This window comes from Lolium rigidum, chromosome 2, assembly GCF_022539505.1.
Source record: "Lolium rigidum isolate FL_2022 chromosome 2, APGP_CSIRO_Lrig_0.1, whole genome shotgun sequence".
Classification (NCBI taxonomy): Eukaryota; Viridiplantae; Streptophyta; class Magnoliopsida; order Poales; family Poaceae; genus Lolium; species Lolium rigidum.
The window spans coordinates 95,667,746-95,685,389 of NC_061509.1; the positions used below are offsets into that span (position 1 = coordinate 95,667,746).

At 40.1% G+C, this 17,644-nt stretch overlaps 1 protein-coding gene across 1 annotated transcript; it reads right to left on the bottom strand.

Annotated features, from left to right (window-relative positions):
• Positions 1-1,016: 1,016 nt before the first annotated feature.
• On the bottom strand, positions 1,017-9,441 carry LOC124692106 (DUF21 domain-containing protein At4g14240-like). Its single transcript, XM_047225407.1, has 13 exons — positions 9,195-9,441; positions 8,015-8,091; positions 6,836-6,919; positions 6,636-6,749; positions 5,381-5,467; positions 5,227-5,298; positions 4,590-4,657; positions 3,660-3,747; positions 3,503-3,576; positions 3,027-3,348; positions 2,025-2,071; positions 1,852-1,933; positions 1,017-1,366 (listed from the first exon to the last, which is right to left on the bottom strand). The coding sequence occupies exons 1-13, from the start codon at positions 9,424-9,426 to the stop codon at positions 1,262-1,264; spliced, it is 1,452 nt and encodes a 483-aa protein (XP_047081363.1). The 5' UTR covers positions 9,427-9,441; the 3' UTR covers positions 1,017-1,261.
• Positions 9,442-17,644: the final 8,203 nt, after the last annotated feature.

Below are 17,644 nucleotides of genomic sequence, written 5' to 3' on the forward strand. Positions count from 1 at the left end.
TTGTGTGAACCTTGATCTTCTCGAACCTTCATGTCGTTGAACCTTATTGCAATTGGAACCTTGATGTCGTCGAACCTTATGTGTTATTTGAACCACTATGATGTGTCATACATGTTCTGTGCAATGTTGTGTTCAAAACTGTTGGAATATGGTAGAATTTTTCATGGTTTAGCACAAGTCAATGTGTGGCGCCCATGGCATAGGCGCCACACTGCACAATGTGTGGCGCCCATGGCTTCGGCGTCACACATGTCAACTTATATCAACTTACATGTCGAAAACATCCAGGGGCTCCGGACGCTTAGTCCTTAGCCGTTTTGGCGAGCCTCTTTGTGTGGCGCCCGTGGCGTCGGCGCCACATAGTGAAGTGTGGCGCTCTTGGCGTCGGCGCCATACAAACAGTGTCGCCAAAACAGCTAAGTCCCTAGAGAATTGTCTTACAGTATGTTTTGTGCAAACATAATAGGATGTGCACCACACTTTCAAAGTGTGGCGCCAGTGTGCGCGGCGCCACACATCGTGTCATGTCAGCGTCGAGCACACCTCAGCGTCGAGGGCGCCACGTCAGATGGGTGAGTGGCGCCGGCCGCTCGGGCGCCACACAGTGCGGTGTGGCGCCCATGGGCGCCACAAAAAAGGGTTAGATGAGTGAAATAGTTTACCCGGAGGGTCTGTCTGTGCTATAGTTTCAGAAAAGGGTTATTTTTGTGTAAATCGCCTCAGAATACTTTTTTTTGATAGCGGACAGAGTAGGAAATCTGCTGGAGCAAGTTTGTATACTTTTTTTTTTGGCAATTTTAAGCCTTTTTTAACTGCAGTTTTAAGGGTCGGATAAGATGTTGTTATGATGTCACCGTAGCATTTTTCTTTTGTCTGCGCGACTTCCATAGTTGCAGAGACAACATTGTCATGCGAGTTTTGTGAGGATAACTACCTAGATAAGAGTTCAAACAGAATGCAACTATCTCAACCTGTGTACCGTACAGACGTACTATTTGTACGGTTGAATGTTCCCGTATGTTATTCACATGTTACCATCCACTGTCATTCCAAGTTTATGATTCCCAAGCAAAACTGGTTGTCACTATTGCAGTGCTGAACAGATTCAAAAGCTCATGACAAGGAAATCACATAGCGCCAGTTGAAATTTACAAAACAAGTTCTATTTATTGCTCGTGGAAGAGAATGCCAAAAATTTCCCATTTGGAACCATGTGTTCCATCCCTGTACTGATGTGATACATCTAAAACTACCTCCCGTTTTATAGATGACGCTCAACAAGGATCACTTTATGTTTTGACGGATTTGAATCACCAGTAGGTTTCTTCAGAATTCCAGTAGGCTGTTCTGGTTGACCAAGCGTCCCCTAAAGGAAATGCAATGTTAAACATCTTAGCGTCTTCCATCAGAAATTCATGGAAAAAAAACTGGCATTAAGAAACAAAAACTATCTTCAAAACAAGATAAAGTGTTATGTAATTGTTACTATAGATCGGTCTAACTGACTAAGCCAATATCTTCAGCAAAGAATGAGATATAGTTTATGTGTTGTAAATCGCAGTTTACACATGTGGTGATTTTAGAATCATCATCACTAAATTGGAAACTTGGGCTTGTTGGTGGAAAAGTCAAATTGAAGGAGAATTTCCAACTCCAAATCTTGTATTCATACCAACCCTTTTGTATTTCGAGAGCATGTGTATTCATACCTATCCTCTCTATTCATAAAAAGTATACTATCATTGATGAAAACACACATGCGTATTCACGAGTGCTAGGATATAGATCGTGCCAGATATATAATGTATATCGTGTTAATCAGCGTGCATCATTAATAAAAGTGGAACTTACTGCAGCCTTTTGGTTGATTAATCTCCGGTAAGATGGAGCCCTTAAAACTGCTGATGCGGCGACTGCAGCAGCGACTCGGATCCTGCGAGGGAGGGAATTAAGTTGCATAGAGTACACTTGGTAGAAGGTGAAGAAAGCCAGGAGCATCTAGTTCCTGTAAGGATGAGACTTACCTTTTATGAACATCAACATATTCATCCGTCTCATCCACTATTTCCTCCTGTCAAATCCCGAAGTCAAAATGGTGAGGAAATGAAGAAGTTTGAATCAAAACTAGTAACTTTCACAAATACACCACTTCCAGTTGGAATAGTTTATCACCTCGGCATAGATTTATAATACCAAGGCTAGAACTTATTGAAAACAATGAAAAAACAAACATGGCAATCTGGAACATAGATGTGATTAGAGGTGTTGAGTAATCCTTGCTTTGGAGATAAGCTAGTACCTTCTAGTAGGACAAGAAGGTTCTAGCAGTACTGTAGGTGCTAGTCTGTTCTAGCTTATCTCCAAAGCAAGGCTTACTCTAATTAGACGTGGGTGTTCATGTATCAGCTTAGTGGGTAGATATATAATAGGGAGTACCAATTTTAGGACTTCTGAAAAAATAACAGTATTTCTCACCACAACAGCTTGAGGCACAGTAGATTTGACAGCAAGGCCAGCCACAGCAGCTTTAAAAACACAGGCAGCCCAAACAAACAGGACTCAAAGAATATATGCATAGCAGAATCGCTTTATACATGCCAACCGGTGAGATGCCATGGGCAACAGAATGAACTCCATTTTAATGAAAGAGGGAGTTCAAGTATGGAAGACATCACAAAACTTAATTGACATTTACTTGTGTCATGTGCACAAGCTTGGCCATATGTAAACCATACAAGCAACACATAAAAAATGATTGAACTGATTTTTGTAGATTATCATGAAACTAAATATCTCTTTCGCTGAGGAAAGTTAACTTTGGTTGCTCAATTTACAATGTCGTTGAAGTTTAAATGGCAGTTGCAAGCCAAAGCCCAAACTTATGCAGCTCAATTTTATTGCTCCATTTTAATCCACACGTGTTGTGCTTTTCTGCTCCTAAACTGCATATGCAGATGTCCACAACAGACCAGGAAAATGGCAACGCTACATTCCACAGAAGAGCAATTTAGTCTGTTACAGCTTACCTGCAAGAGTTCTTCAAATACGTCTTCGAGTGTGATGATTCCAATGACTGGACTATCATCTATATCTTCTGATATGCTAGCCACTGTGTTTGACGGCGTGTTATGTTGTCTTTCAGTATCAACAATCACAATATCCGCCCTTTCTTCAGTATTGGATAGTAAGGGTGCAGTCAGGTTTGTTGAAGCAGCTGCCTCCATATATGGTTCAGTTTTATCAGGAGCTGGTGCATTTTTGGGTTTTGCCTTCACAACAGCAGCCATATGGCTACCTCCTTTCTGAAACTCGTTCAGTATATCATACAAAGGCATGTCTGCAGGAACCCTGAAAAAGATTAATGTTGATCAACTGTTTGTCAGAATATTTTATACCAGTATTAATACGGCAACGAAGACACTTATACTATCAAACAATTGCATGATATATTGAAACATAAATGTTTTCCAGTATATAATTACAATAGAATTGGGGTGTATACCTAGGAATCCTTCTAATGGAAACAGCACTGACTGGCGTCTCTATTTCAGCACGAACTGTCAGAAGACTTTTCACCTAATTAAGTTTTTAATAGTGAGTTAGTGAAGTAATAAACAACAGATCACTGAGTAATACTCCATGGCATCATTTTAACCTACCAACAGGAGACCAATAACATTTCTAGGATTTCCTGAATACACAGGCACACGGCTGTGGCCCCGGGCAAGAATTTTACCAATTGCTTCCCTGTAAATACAAGTAAATAAGATTAGCTGTGAATAAGAGTATATATAGTTAAAAGTTTCATCGCATAGTCCTCTCAGTATATATACTATTTTCAATTGTTTATTAATTATATCCAGGTCAAACCATAAAAGATGACACCAACTGAATTTAGATCCACATATAAAGAAATCAGAAAGAAACTTCAGTCATGAGCTATGCAATGGGCTTGCAACAGGCAAAAACAAAATCGCAAGAAAAAAGCGGCAAAACCAGAGAGTGTGAACTGCTCATTCCGACCTTTCAGCTGAAGGAACCGAACACTTCCAAATCTGCAGTCAATGGGCATATACAAACTGACCAAAATCCACAAAAGCACAAGAGTACTCAAAAAGCACAACAGGCACAAAGTATTTTCTCCTGTACAGTGATGGTCCTCCACCTCCCCTCAGTGATCTTCAACAGAGTGCTTATGTAGAGGCACAACCCAACCTTAATTGTTTGCCTCCAAGATGCATGTAGTCTACACTCTACAAGGGGTTTCCTACATTATTTTTTACTACAGATGTAGGTGTATATATTTTGGCGCATAGCCTTGTTATGAAAACAAGTGCTAATTAAAACATGCATAGCCCATTTTCCCTAGGATTAGGAATGTACTTTGAGCCATGCTTTAATGTGCACGTTTGTTGCTCCATGGAAACTCAAGTGCATTTAGTTATCAAGAGAAACCCGAAGATTTAAGAAAAGATCAACAAGGTGTCACAAGAGGTAGGATCGATGGTAATAAGGAACACCAGTAAGATTATGGTGTATCAAATGGAATTGCATTTTTACCAATCCAACTTTTTCCGAGGAAACTTTACCAATCCAACTTGGAGTCCACATCTAATGAAAAGGTTGATTCAATAGGTGTCATAGCTTCTTCGGCGGTCTGCATACACAATAGAGTGAGATTTCAGCAGAATTCGAATAAATAAATTTAGTATTTCTGAATCTCAGTGACCACTAAGCTGATGTGCCTTGGAGAATCTGTCCTGCTTTACACTGGCATTCAATCTTATTGATTCTCAGTGAGGATCTGTCTTTCATTTCATCAAAATAAACTATCGATTCAGATTTACCCCATAGTTGATGCACCTTGGAGGGTATGTCCTTTATATTGATATTCAATCTTATGCCCCGAAGTCACTACCCCAATAGAGGATTGTCCACCAAGTTCATTATTAAACTCATTTTTAATCCTTGCCAGCCTTTATACCGCTCTAAGAGAACATTCTACCCCTATTTGCCCAAAGTCTAGATTGATTCAGTACAGCCAGGATTAAAACTGGGTATAATGGACATAGGGCAAATCTAATGTGGCGCAGGAACTTTGGGTATAGGGGGGCAGAGGATTAACTGTGATATAAAGAAGGGCAGATCACCTCAACTAAGGGGCAAATCCCCAATTCCCTCTTTAAAAAGAAATATTAGAAACCAAACTACGAAGATGGTGCACACCTTTTCTGTCAAGTCCAACGCTCCACTTATGATTGTAGTCTCATCGTGAGTAAGCTCTCCACCCTTACCAGCCTACCATGAGGGAGCAATTGACTAAGAAATGTTGGTAAATGTGCGTATTCTTATGAAGTTACACATGTTAAAATCATGTTACCTCTTTGCCATGGATAGAAACAAGAGCTTTCAATTGAGCTCGCCGGAAATACGCAGATTCATCATGCCCAAGAGCACAGTCTAGTAGCTGTGAGATAACATAAAATTTCGATCACTTGAACAATCAGGTCAAGTGGACATAACTCTAAACAATAACAGGTATCAAAACAGATGAAGTTACTAAAAGGTAAAAACATGCTACATTAATCAACAACATTTACACTGAATTACTGTACTGAACTGTTTAAGATATTAGCACAATTTTGAATTTTCAATCACATGAAAATTTCATGTTCTTATTTATTGAAAAGGACAAAAAGGTGTGGACAATTGTGCATGGGTCTTAGCTATAGAATCCTTGATAGTTGATACCAGCTAGGTAGCTATAGAAAATGGTATTCATTAAATATGCATGGACACAGAAGTAAAGTTTTAACTGTTCCATAAACCATACAAAACTTTTTTAGTCACTAAGATTAAGATCGCTTGTCTATGAACAGCACCGAACTAATGGTCAGTCATTAAGAAAGAACTAAAGTATTAGAAATTTAGAAACACGGACTTCAGAAGAAGTTGTTTTTCCCAACTGGAAACAAATGTCTGGAAATTGTAAGTTGCTCTTTAAATCCACCAATAACTTCCTACCTAGTATAGAACCATGAGTAACAAGAACATTCTTTCAAAATCATTTTATTATTCTGCTGCAGACAAACCCATAAAGACATGCCAGTCAAATTTCTAGTACTTGACGCTGGTTAATGGATGTAGTTTACACAAAACTTCACACATCCGCGACAAGTAAAACGGGCCAGAGGTAACTGTTTTTTCTGTCTCCAGACATCGATTGGCAGTATCGAAGTTTCAACACACAAAAAAGAATAAATAAACAGAATTATATGTTCTTTCATTAAAGTACTCAAAATTTTAGTTAGCTCAAAATATAAAAACTGACAAGGTCGCTAAAATAGAAGCTGAAGTAATGATGGATATTTATAACTCCAGCTACAAGGGGCAGGGCTAATAAGAATAGAAACAAGAAACAACTAACAGAACAGTTATCAGATTCTCAATAAGTAACCATGTCCATCAACTATAGCACCAAAATGAGCAAAGAGATGACTCGGGAGCAGTGAGCACAGGTGGTATTATAGTCTAATCATTGGAATTCAAAATGTATGCACTAGAGAAGCTTCAAAGAATTTTAACAGTATGAACTAGGAAATTTTGAATTGAGTAAAGAAATGTTGCTGATTTACCTTCCCAATAGGGTATGAAATAGGATAGGTGATGATCATGAGGATGCGTACAAGCCATACAAAGCTAGCACCTACCGCCAGCCCATACCTAGTACATATTGCTTGTGGTATAACCTGGTTGTCAAAACAAAATGATCAATCAGACTATGCATGGGCCAGTGGTAACAGAAATATTAATGTTGGCACATATGATGCAGTACCTCTCCAAAAGCAAGAACAAATGTCACTGACAAGACAACAGCAAGAACAGGATTAAAAATCCTGTCAAGGAATATAGGGAGAGCCTGCAAAGATCCAAAGAAGAAAGTGGAAGAGCCACTGGTTAAAAACTGCATGAAAATGATACGAGAAGAGAATATATTATCAGTCTACAAACAGCTCAACAGTCCAGAAATTATGTAGGGGAAAAAGAAAAAACATGCGCATGCCAACTAAACTAGGATAAGGAAAACATGTCAGAAGTGGGGAGAACTTTGCAGATATTGATGTTGAAGATCATTAAAGCGTAATACCCACAGGACGAGAAAATATACTAGGATACGACAAATATTATGAATCTACTTCACACTTCAGTTATGATAGACTTTCTTGCTGTTGAATTTAACAGTATGAACTAGGAAATTTTGAATTCAGTAAAGAAATGTTGCTGATTTGCAGATATAGTCTAATCATTACAATATGAATTCCCATGTAAAATACTGAGATATTGCATGTTACACACTTGACTCTAAGCAATTCCGACAAGTGCATTCATATTAGCACCTTAATCTACGGAGAAGACTGAACACATGCTTGGTTAACTCAATGAGTTAATTATCCTAATTGAACTCTACAGGAAAAGGCTTTTCCTAAAAAAACTATAATTAGGGGTTTAGTAATATGCTAAATTAGCTAGTACTTTTTGGTACATTCTCAACTAGTTCACTTTGCACTATAGTTACAAACATCCTCTGATTTATCAGTTATCAGATATAAAGAAAACAAACAGTGCCAGCTTCATGAATAAATTTATATGATGCAAAGCATTAGAGTCTATCTTATCTGACTAAACTTCATAAGGCACTAACACAGAACTAAAATCATTGTCTTCAAAACAATGCAACAATTTAAAAACACCTAAATAGAAGCCTAGAACAATCATGTATAAGAAAATATGGAGCTATGTGGTGTGATACAGACTGAACCAATAGAGGTAAATACAAGAGTACCTTGCTTTTTGCTATCTGAACACTCTATGGTTACGAGAACAAGGTATCCAAGCTTAATAATTTTTAGAGTCATGGACCAGAAATTTGAAAGGAAGCTAACACAGTTTCAAACATATTTGCACGGCGCAACATAATGCGACAAACGAGAAAAATTCAATCAAAATTATGTACCTCCATGGCGCAAGCATTACACAACAGCAAAGTGACAAGAAGCTGGTGCTGCTTTTGAACAACTGGAAATATAGCAGCTGCAGCAAACAAAACACATAATAAGTAACCTAAACCAAAACAGAAACAGAAACGAACCATCGATCAAATATTATACAATTTCTGTATTTGAATATAAGGTAAAGCCATAGTTGCGTCAGTCAACGTTAATTGAGGTGCTGAAAGAGCGTACAGTTTAGATGGTAACAGTAGATAAACAGCATCATTGGTACTCGTTGTACTATACTGTTTTAGTAATCTAAAATGTCTTATATTCTAATACGGAGGGAGTACCTAGGGAAAATTTGCCCTAGTTCCTAAGACATGAAGACAGTGATGTCGGTATTCTAGGGGGAAAAAAAGACTTATGTCCAGATAGAGACATGTTTTACCATTGACTTTCACTCATCAAGCTTAGTCTACTGCTGCTCTGCTCGCCATAAGTCCATAACAACCCCATCAAACTTTACTCTTCAACAAACTTCACTTATTTCGCCGTGGCCAGGGAGTTTGAACGTTGGTGTGACGGTGTGGGGTTCGGGTGGTGGTGGGACGTTTCAGGTACCTGGGGATTTTAGAGGAATGGAGGGCAGGGAGCGGAGAAGCGGTGGTGTTGGCCGGTTGTTCCGCCTGCCACGGGCATGACAACTGACAAGGCCGCCGGACAGTGAGAGCCGATGCGGCGGATCGAAGAAATGGAACGCGAGGGAAACGGATGACCAGGGGGAAGAAGGATGGAGGCCGATGCGCCGGGGAGAGGGAGCGGTGGCCGGTGGGGGCGCGGCAGCATCGGGAGGAAGGGGATGGAGAGATATGAGCCATCCGATCACGATCCAATGGTCCATAAGCTCGTGTGTAGGCCAATTAGAAAACACAGCTTGACAACTACATCCAAGCACGATTTCTTCTCCTCCAGGCACGTCGCCTTCAGCACGTGGCCCGTCCCAATCCATTCCCCCACCGCACCAGGTAGCCTCGAGATCGATCGGTCCACGCCAATTGCTGCGCCGCCGTCCTCCTCTCCTCTCTCCGGCGGCGGCGGAACTAACCCACAGAACGGCAACGCGCGCGCTCGGTGCGGACGGACGGAGGAGAAGGGCCAGACAGACAGGGTAAATTCGATCGGATGGTTGGTGGTACTAACCGGCCTGAGCCTTCTCGACATTGGTGCCGCTGCGCAGGAGGATCTCCAGATCCACGATGCCCAGCGACATGAGCCCCAGGGTGAGCCCCGACATGATCCCGGCGAACAGCACCAGGAAGCAGGAGACGCCCGCGTACGCCCACCACGACGCCGACCCGAACTCCGTGTCCTCGCCCCGCACCATCGCCGCCGGCGCTGCGCTCGATAGCGGCCGCGCCGTCGCCGCCACCATCCGCACCGCCACCGCCGCCAGGCTCGCCGCCCGCACCCTCCCAGCCGACGCCATCGAAAGCTGAAATTGGGCGTGGCCGTATGGGTCTCTCTCTCAGAGGAACATCATAACTGGAGGACACGCACGCGCTGCTATATGTGTGCGACACGACACGAGAGTTACGCAGTTGAATGAACCCGAAAGGCGCTGGTATATGCCCTCCTCGCTAGACTAATCAATCAACCATAGGTTTTTTTTTGAACAGGCTGCGTTTGATTGAAAAAGTTCCAAAAGAATTTTGTACTACCTCGGTCCATAAATAGATGTCTGAGATTTGTCTAAATCTGAATGTATCTAAGACGGAGGAAGATTGATCAAATTATTCTACTCCTTCCTTCCATAAAAGGATGTCAGGAGATTTATCCAAATTTTGATATATTTATATACTAAAGAGTATTCAGACACATCAAGACTTATACAAACTCGCAACATCATTTTATGGATAGAGGTGGTATGTATTTTGTTCACATATCTTTTGATCAACATGTTGAGACAGCCAATATTCTTAGGACGTGGCTAGCCAGCATCTGGTGCTGGTTTGTCCGGCCCATCATCCGAGTGTTGGTTGGTCCGGCCCAGCATCCGGGTACTTTTTTGCACGGGCCAACATCCAATTTGGACCCAAAACGTTCACACATCCAGACAAACACAGATTTTGACCCAAAAACGTTCACACATCCAGACAAACCCCCCGAAAAAAGGACACAGAAAAAGCAAGTCAAGAAAGGAAGGAGGACAAAAGCTATATCTGCACCACCCTCCAACGGCTGTACAGACCTATCTCTTTCTTCCTCCTCCATACAACCCCTCTCCTTCCTCTTCCAGGACCCTATCTGCTTCTTCCTCCTCCAGAACTCGTCCAGATCTCCTACAGGAACTGCACATCAAAACGAAACCACCTACTTTTCCCATCCAGCATAAGGTAAATCACTATTCTCCTCCATATCTATTTTCAGCAGCATGAACAAAATTGTTTGGTTGGTCTGAAAACCATCCAGATCTGTATCAAACCCCTCTCCCCCCAGATATGTGTGGTTCCTCTTCTGTACAGAAAGGCACAGTTTTTCATCAGCATGAACAGCTGCAGATACAAATCAACATACATATTTGGTTTATTTTTCATACAAATCTGTGTTTTTTCTCTTCTGTACAAAAAGACCTAGCTTTTTTCATCAGCACATATGTGTCTTGCAACAGAAAAATCAGCATGCAAAACTTGGTTCCTTTTCCCTGCCCCTACAAAATCTGTGTGGTTCTCTTTTATACAGAAAAGATCTATGCTTTCATGAAAATCTGTAGAAAAAGTTGCTTGGAAAAACAAAATCAACATAGAAAAGTTGGTTTATGTTCTACCAAACAAACTGTGGTCTTTTCAGAGCACTTGCAGATATAACCCAGATTTACTTTTCCATTATATGTCTAGGCTGATTTTCAAACTACAGAAGCAACATGCTGGGATACTTTTTACCCCAAACTAGGTTGATTTAAAAACAGATGAACAGTGGCACAAGTAATGGTGAGAGAAAAAACATACCTGTGGCACAGATTAACCATAGTTTTCATTTGCATAGTAACATCATAGTAAAGAACAAAAGATAGTAGACATCATAGTAGATAGTATGGTTTGCAGAGAAAAGAAGGACAAAAGGTAGGCAAAAAACACCAGTTCTTGGTCAGGGGAAATATAAAACTGCCAACTAGAAGTGGTGATTCGGAAAACAACATTCCACATAAACCAACTATATGTGTACTGCTGCGTTGTGCAATAAGGACAGGCAGCCATGAAAGCCAGAAAAAAAAAGTTTAGGAAAAAAAGATCTGGTGGTGTAGTCATGAATATATAAATTGTATTTTCTGTTCTTTTATTTTGTATTGCTGCAGCAAATTCCATGGATGTCTGGGGGAAATGGAAAAATCTATAGTAGTACAATGCTAGCTTTAACCAGCAACTATACCTCATTTCTTCTTCATTATAATTGCTTTCCATTTGACAGTATTCTTGACAGATGTAACCCATGTATGTGTCATCTTCTTCCTTATGTTTGGGATATGAGAGGCTGAGTAGTTTGGTAACTTCCTGCCATTCCAATGTTTTGCATTGAACAAGGTGCAAATGTCACACTCTGTGATGCAGTGTGTATAAGAAACCAAGTTAGTTTTGAATGGGAAAACAACTTGGACAAGTGGGGGAATCAACTTAGTTTGAATGGAGGAAACAACTTGCACATGTGTTGAAAATCCAAGTTAGTTTTAATAGACAACTAAAAGGCATGGTGGCAGCAACTTTGAGAACAAACTTAACTATTTTCAGTAACCAACTTAACCACTTTGGAAACCAATTTAATGAAGATGCTGAATCAACTAGTATGCATTAGTACAGTAATGATGTTGCTAACAGAGAAGAGAAGCACCTAATATGCATTAAGTAACCAACATAGCCATGCTTGTCAAACAACTGAACAATGAAATCATTATACAACTTGCACATTTGTTAAAAAAAGCAAGTTACTTTGAGTGCAAACACAAACCAAAAATCTTTAGTACATGTGTAGAAACCAAGTTAGATTGAATGTTGGAACAAAGTTAGTACATTGTAGGAAACAAAAAAAGTCATTACATCTGTACAACTTAGTACATGCTTGAAATAACAAAGTCAGTACACATAAAAATTTGGTACTGAACTCACTTGGTCCCTTGCTTTGGTGGCTTAATGTCTTCGGGGCCTTCAAACCTACTGAGCTTAACTGGCGAATTTGCATAATACTGTTCCCACAATGTGTGAACAGCTGAAAGAATGTCCTCGACATTTTGTGCTAATTTTTTATCAGACAAAGATCTAATGGAATCCAGAACCTCAAATCTCCTATCTCTAATGTTGATGACGAATAACCAATAGTGGTTCACTGGTTCATCTCCTCAGGTGCCAAGTTTTCAAGTACTGGCAACATCACCTACATTTTATCATAGAGTAAATAAAAATTAGCATGCGATCCATTGAAAAATGTAACTATGTGATGTAGCTAGTTAGTGCTATGTTGTTTACATATGGAAACCACCGTAGGTAACATAGCATGAAAAAAAAACTACGGTGGTTTTCAGTACCAAAAAACTTAGCTATATTGAAAACCATAAACTGAATGTAAAATTAAAAGGTACAAAACTAATATGAATTCAGTAACCAACTTAGCCAACTTAGCCATGCTGGTGAAACAACTGAAAAAATGTAGCTCAAATAGCAACTAAATAGACAACTAAAAGGCATGGTGGCAGCAACTTTGAGAACAAACTTAACTATTTTCAGTAACCAACTTAACCACTTTGGAAACCAATTTAATGAAGATGTTGAATCAACTAGTACGCATAAGTACAATAATGATGTTGCTAACAGAGAAGTTACGAAACTACTCAGCCATGCCTTGTCAAACAACTGAAAAATGAAATCATTATACAACTTACTGGAAAAATACAAAAACTTTGCTGACTTCCACTCCCTGACTTAGCTAATCAGTGTGCAACTAAAAACCTGCTAGCAGGCATCGATCATTCAGAAAACCACGCGTGCGCTACAGGGTCAGCAAGGCATTGCCTAGGCGCAAGAACCAAAAAAAAACAGCATGCATTCCATGAGACCATATCCCTAAGTGTCGCATTACCTACTGGCAACAAAAACATCAACTCTTCCAACTTAAGCATGTTCTTGGTAACCCCAAGTTTTGTCGAGTCACTAAGTGCAACTTAAGCATCATTGCAAGAAACACACAGGGATGAAGCAAAAATTAAAAACAAGTAAACGAACAACTATCCAACTTGAGCATGTTTGCTAGTCCAAGTTTGTTGACTCAGTAATGCAACTTAAGCATGTATGCTAATCCAAGTTGGTTGGCTAAGGAACACAAGTTAGGTCAAAAAAAAAACTAGAAAAAAAGAGGTTTAATCACTTACAGAATCTTTCCTGTCCAGGTGGGCAGTAGCCTTATTGAAGTGTTTTTTCAACTCCTTCTCATTCCTTTTCAAATCTTTGAGTAGATGTTGCAGATAGTGAAAAAAAGCATGTGATTAATGAAAATACACATGACGCAGGGAGGAAAAGCCACACGAAAAAAACATGGTATAGCGGGTAGAGTAGACTAAAAAAGAAAAATTATGGAATCATACTATAACCCTCAAAGGCATAACAATCTTCTTCACATTCTTATCTTTCCTCAACATGATGGACTCGATTCCAAGTTCCATTACAGTATTGCTCACTACACCACAGGGTATCATTGCGTTGGCAAGTTCTTTCAGTGATACAAAAAAACCTTTCATAGTTGACAATTATTGGAGATTTGTCAATTTCCTTGCCCCTCGTAGATCTCCGTCCATGGGCAATCACAGCATTGTACAACTCTTTGACCTCTACTGAGCATGTGAACAGGCTTTTATCTTCGTACGTGATGTATGGTGATAACTGACAAATAGCTTGCCTAATTAGTCTGTGTCGCTTCTCTTCTGGCCTCTCAGCTGCTGTTGTGCTTCCCTCTGCTTGAGAACTGGATGCAATGTTGTTTACTGTACCTACAGGGGTCTTGAACCCACTGGCAGTAAGGACAATGTTGTTGTCAGTAGTTGGTTGCTCCTGCCTGTACTTCTTCTCCCTTTTAACCTTATCAAGAACTGCACAAGCTTCTTTCCAGGTTGCTTCATCCCAATCATCTACTTCGCTGCCAAATCGTTATGCATCCAAGTCAACTGGTGTTATACCATATGAGTGTGGAGGGTTTGTGTCAAATTTTGCAGGGCTATCAAAACCAAGATCAAAACTCGGAGCATCTAGTGCTCTGGCCAACATAGCACGTTTCCTCTTGACCTCATCCAGACTATTCATCTTTGGTTCAGGAGGTGGACAGCTTTCACGTGTAGGGAATGAAGCTTTTCTGTTTGCTGGAATCCCCTGCAGAAGTGGTGCATGTTTCTGTAGTGCTTCAATTACTTTAGTTGGCGACACTCGAGAATGAGGCATGACTTGCAGGATTTGTTGATGTTCAGTTCCTCTTGAAGATGCTGGCTGAAGTTGTTTTGCTTGTGGTGGCATTGTTGTAGGAATTTTATGGTTGGCAGCGACCAGTACATCGACATCTGCTTCAGCTATTGCATCTGTAAATGCAGTGACGTGCTTGTTTCATTTTTGCATATTTGATGTTCCATCTGCGATAATTGTGCTAGCTTTAGTTGGCTGCGGCAAAATATGGTTTGATTCTTCAAGTACTCTACTTGGTGGCACTGCACAAAAAAAGAACCCAAAAATTGGTTACCAAAAAAATTAGAACCAAAAAAGGCATGGTGCTAGCAACTAAAGACTAGGTGGTAACAACTTTTTTGGTTTCAGTAACCAACTTAACAAATGTTTTTGCTAGCAACTTAATGAAGATGCTGAAAGAATAGGTTTGCTATCAATTGAAGACACCAAAGGCATGCTAACAGAGAAAGTAACTAAAAAATATGATTTCAGTAACCAACTTAGCCATGCTGGTCAAACAACTAAAAATGGAAATCATTATACAAACTTAATGGGAAAATACAACTTTGGTGACTTCCCACTACCCAACTTAGCTATATTGAATGTCGTAGCTTAATGCAATTCAGTGTGCAACTTAAAAAGGGATGATAGTGCTTGAATATTTTCAAATAAAATTAAAGGAAAAAATCCAAAAACCAAGGCAGTACATTTTTAAAAGGAAAAAATCGAACCATGGGTGAGTTATGTGTTGAGGCAAGCATGGTTGTGTTGCAAGAAAAAAATAGACTAGTAGAGTTATGTGTTACTGATAAAACTTACTTGGCGGCACTGCACAGTGAGACGTGACTTGGGGATTTTGCTGGTGTCTGATAACACCTGAAGATGCAGACTGCTGCTGATTTGGTTTTGGTGGCATTACAATAGGCATTTTAAGCTTGGCAGCGCCACGTGCTTCAACATTTGCCTGAACCCTCTCCGCTTTTGTTGGTTCGGTTTGCAATGTGACTGGGATTGTCGACTCCCCAATATCATTAGCTGAAAACCTGCTTTTCTTTTGGTTCTGAAATGGACGTTCACGATGTACCACCTGCTTTTGTTTGAAGCTCTTTTGTTTCTGGTCTTCACCTTGTATACCCAATCTATGCATATTAAAACACTCTGCAGTGAGCTTTTGTATTGCCTCGTCACTGCCAAAGGTAGTAAGTGGTGGGTCGCTTTCCAGAGATGAGTGCTTTTGCTTCTGTATCACACTCATGAACACTGCCTTTGCATGCAAACGGGAATGGTTGTCGACAATTTCAGGGGGTTTTATGTAAGGAAGGTCAATTCCACTTCTTATCTCTGAGCCAACCAACTCTCGTAGTTCAGACAATGGACTCCAATCTGATACATTTGGTGCATCATCTTTGTCATGCTCCTGATCTGTGTGCAACTGTACTAAGTGTTCTTCCCCAGCCTTCCTTCTTGTTCTCTGAATCAAACCCTGAACTGACAAATCATCGGAACTTTTTTCATTGCCAGAAGGAGTCTTCCTGAGATTGCTAGATGGTCCATTGTTTGATTTCTGAGGAGTCAGCCTAGCAGATCTTCTTGGAAGCGGTTGCAAGTCATCAGCTTGGTGTTTAGCTTGTTCATCTTCCCCTGTTCCTCTAGTTTTCTGTTTGTCATTTCTCTCATTTGCATCATCTTCGACACCCCTGTTGTTACCATCTACATTGTCGCAAGGCCTCTTCCTGAGGTTGCTAGATGGACCATCATGGGATTTCTTAGGTGTTATCCTAGCAGATCTTCTTGGAGGCGGTTGCAAGTTGGATGCTGGGTCTTCGTGCTGTTCATCTTCCCCACTACCTCCAGTGCTATGGTTGTCATTTCTGCCATCTGGGTCATCTTCATCTCCCCTGTTGTCATCGTCTTCATCTTCCCTGGTGTCATCATATTTATCGTCTTCGCCATCACTATCTTCTTCAGATTCATGTTCTCCATTATTATCATCACCACCTTCGTCATCACCATCAACCTCATCATGAACAGCTGCATCTTTCCGTTGCCTCTTCCTTCTACCTTCATGTTCTTCATCCATTAAATTCGCAAACGATTTGACAAATGTGCCAAGTCTGTTTGATATGTCTGTGCACAGCTCCCCCACAATTACAGCGATTTTTCGTTTCTTCTGCATATATAAGGAAACTAGTAAAAATGCATATGAACAAAAATTCGTTTACTATGTAACCAACATAGTACACAACTTAGGTGCAAGTGGTAAACCAATTTATATGAGCTTGAAACTATATTAGACCATGAATGCAACTTAATCATAGTTGATTTACAAACTTAAAACAAGTGTGTGTATGTAGCTTAACAAACAGTTGGTATGCAACTTAATAGTAGTGGATATACAAAAAAATGGAAAATGCAACTTAACACATGTTGTGAGTTGAAAAAAGAAATGCGCAACTCACGGGACATGGTACGCAACTTTCACAAAAAACAAATGAGGCGCTACTTCACAAAATCTGGTACCCAAGTGAGTACTAACGGGTAGGTAACTTGGACATCAGAACATGCAAAAAGTTAACTCGAGGCCATCCAAATTATGTTCTGGTTAGGGACAATGCATGAACTTAAAATATATTTGGGTATGCAACTTAAAAACAAACGTGTATACCTCGCTTGCGAATTTCCGTGGCAACTTTGAAGATACAAACTCCTCAGTCCTGGTCATTCCAACGAAAAGAGAATCTCTTAAAGTTGCACCAACTGTTTCTTTCAACTTTTCATGCAAATACATAATGAAGAAAAAGACAAAAAATCTGTGTTAGTCAAAACACAAAAACCAAAAAAAGCTTTAAAAAAAAGAAGTTCACTGGTTGAAAACACTTACTCTCAACTTTCCAAACTCGACATTGCCTTTAGAGTCCTTGTGCATAACACTTTGTATGAGCCTATCGTTCCATGCTGCAGCCCGAATGGGGCACTCTTCATCAGTTGCGACAGGCTCATCAACAACCAATGAATCAAGGTAAAGGATCTGCAAAAACAGAGAAAACATGATTTGGTTCAGGAAAAAAAGGAGAAATAGTTCGTATCGTGAAAAACAATATAGCATGGATCCAAAAAAGGATTTGGTTTTCAAGTTTACCACTAGATGATGCAGGCAACAACACACGGATTTCTTCTTCA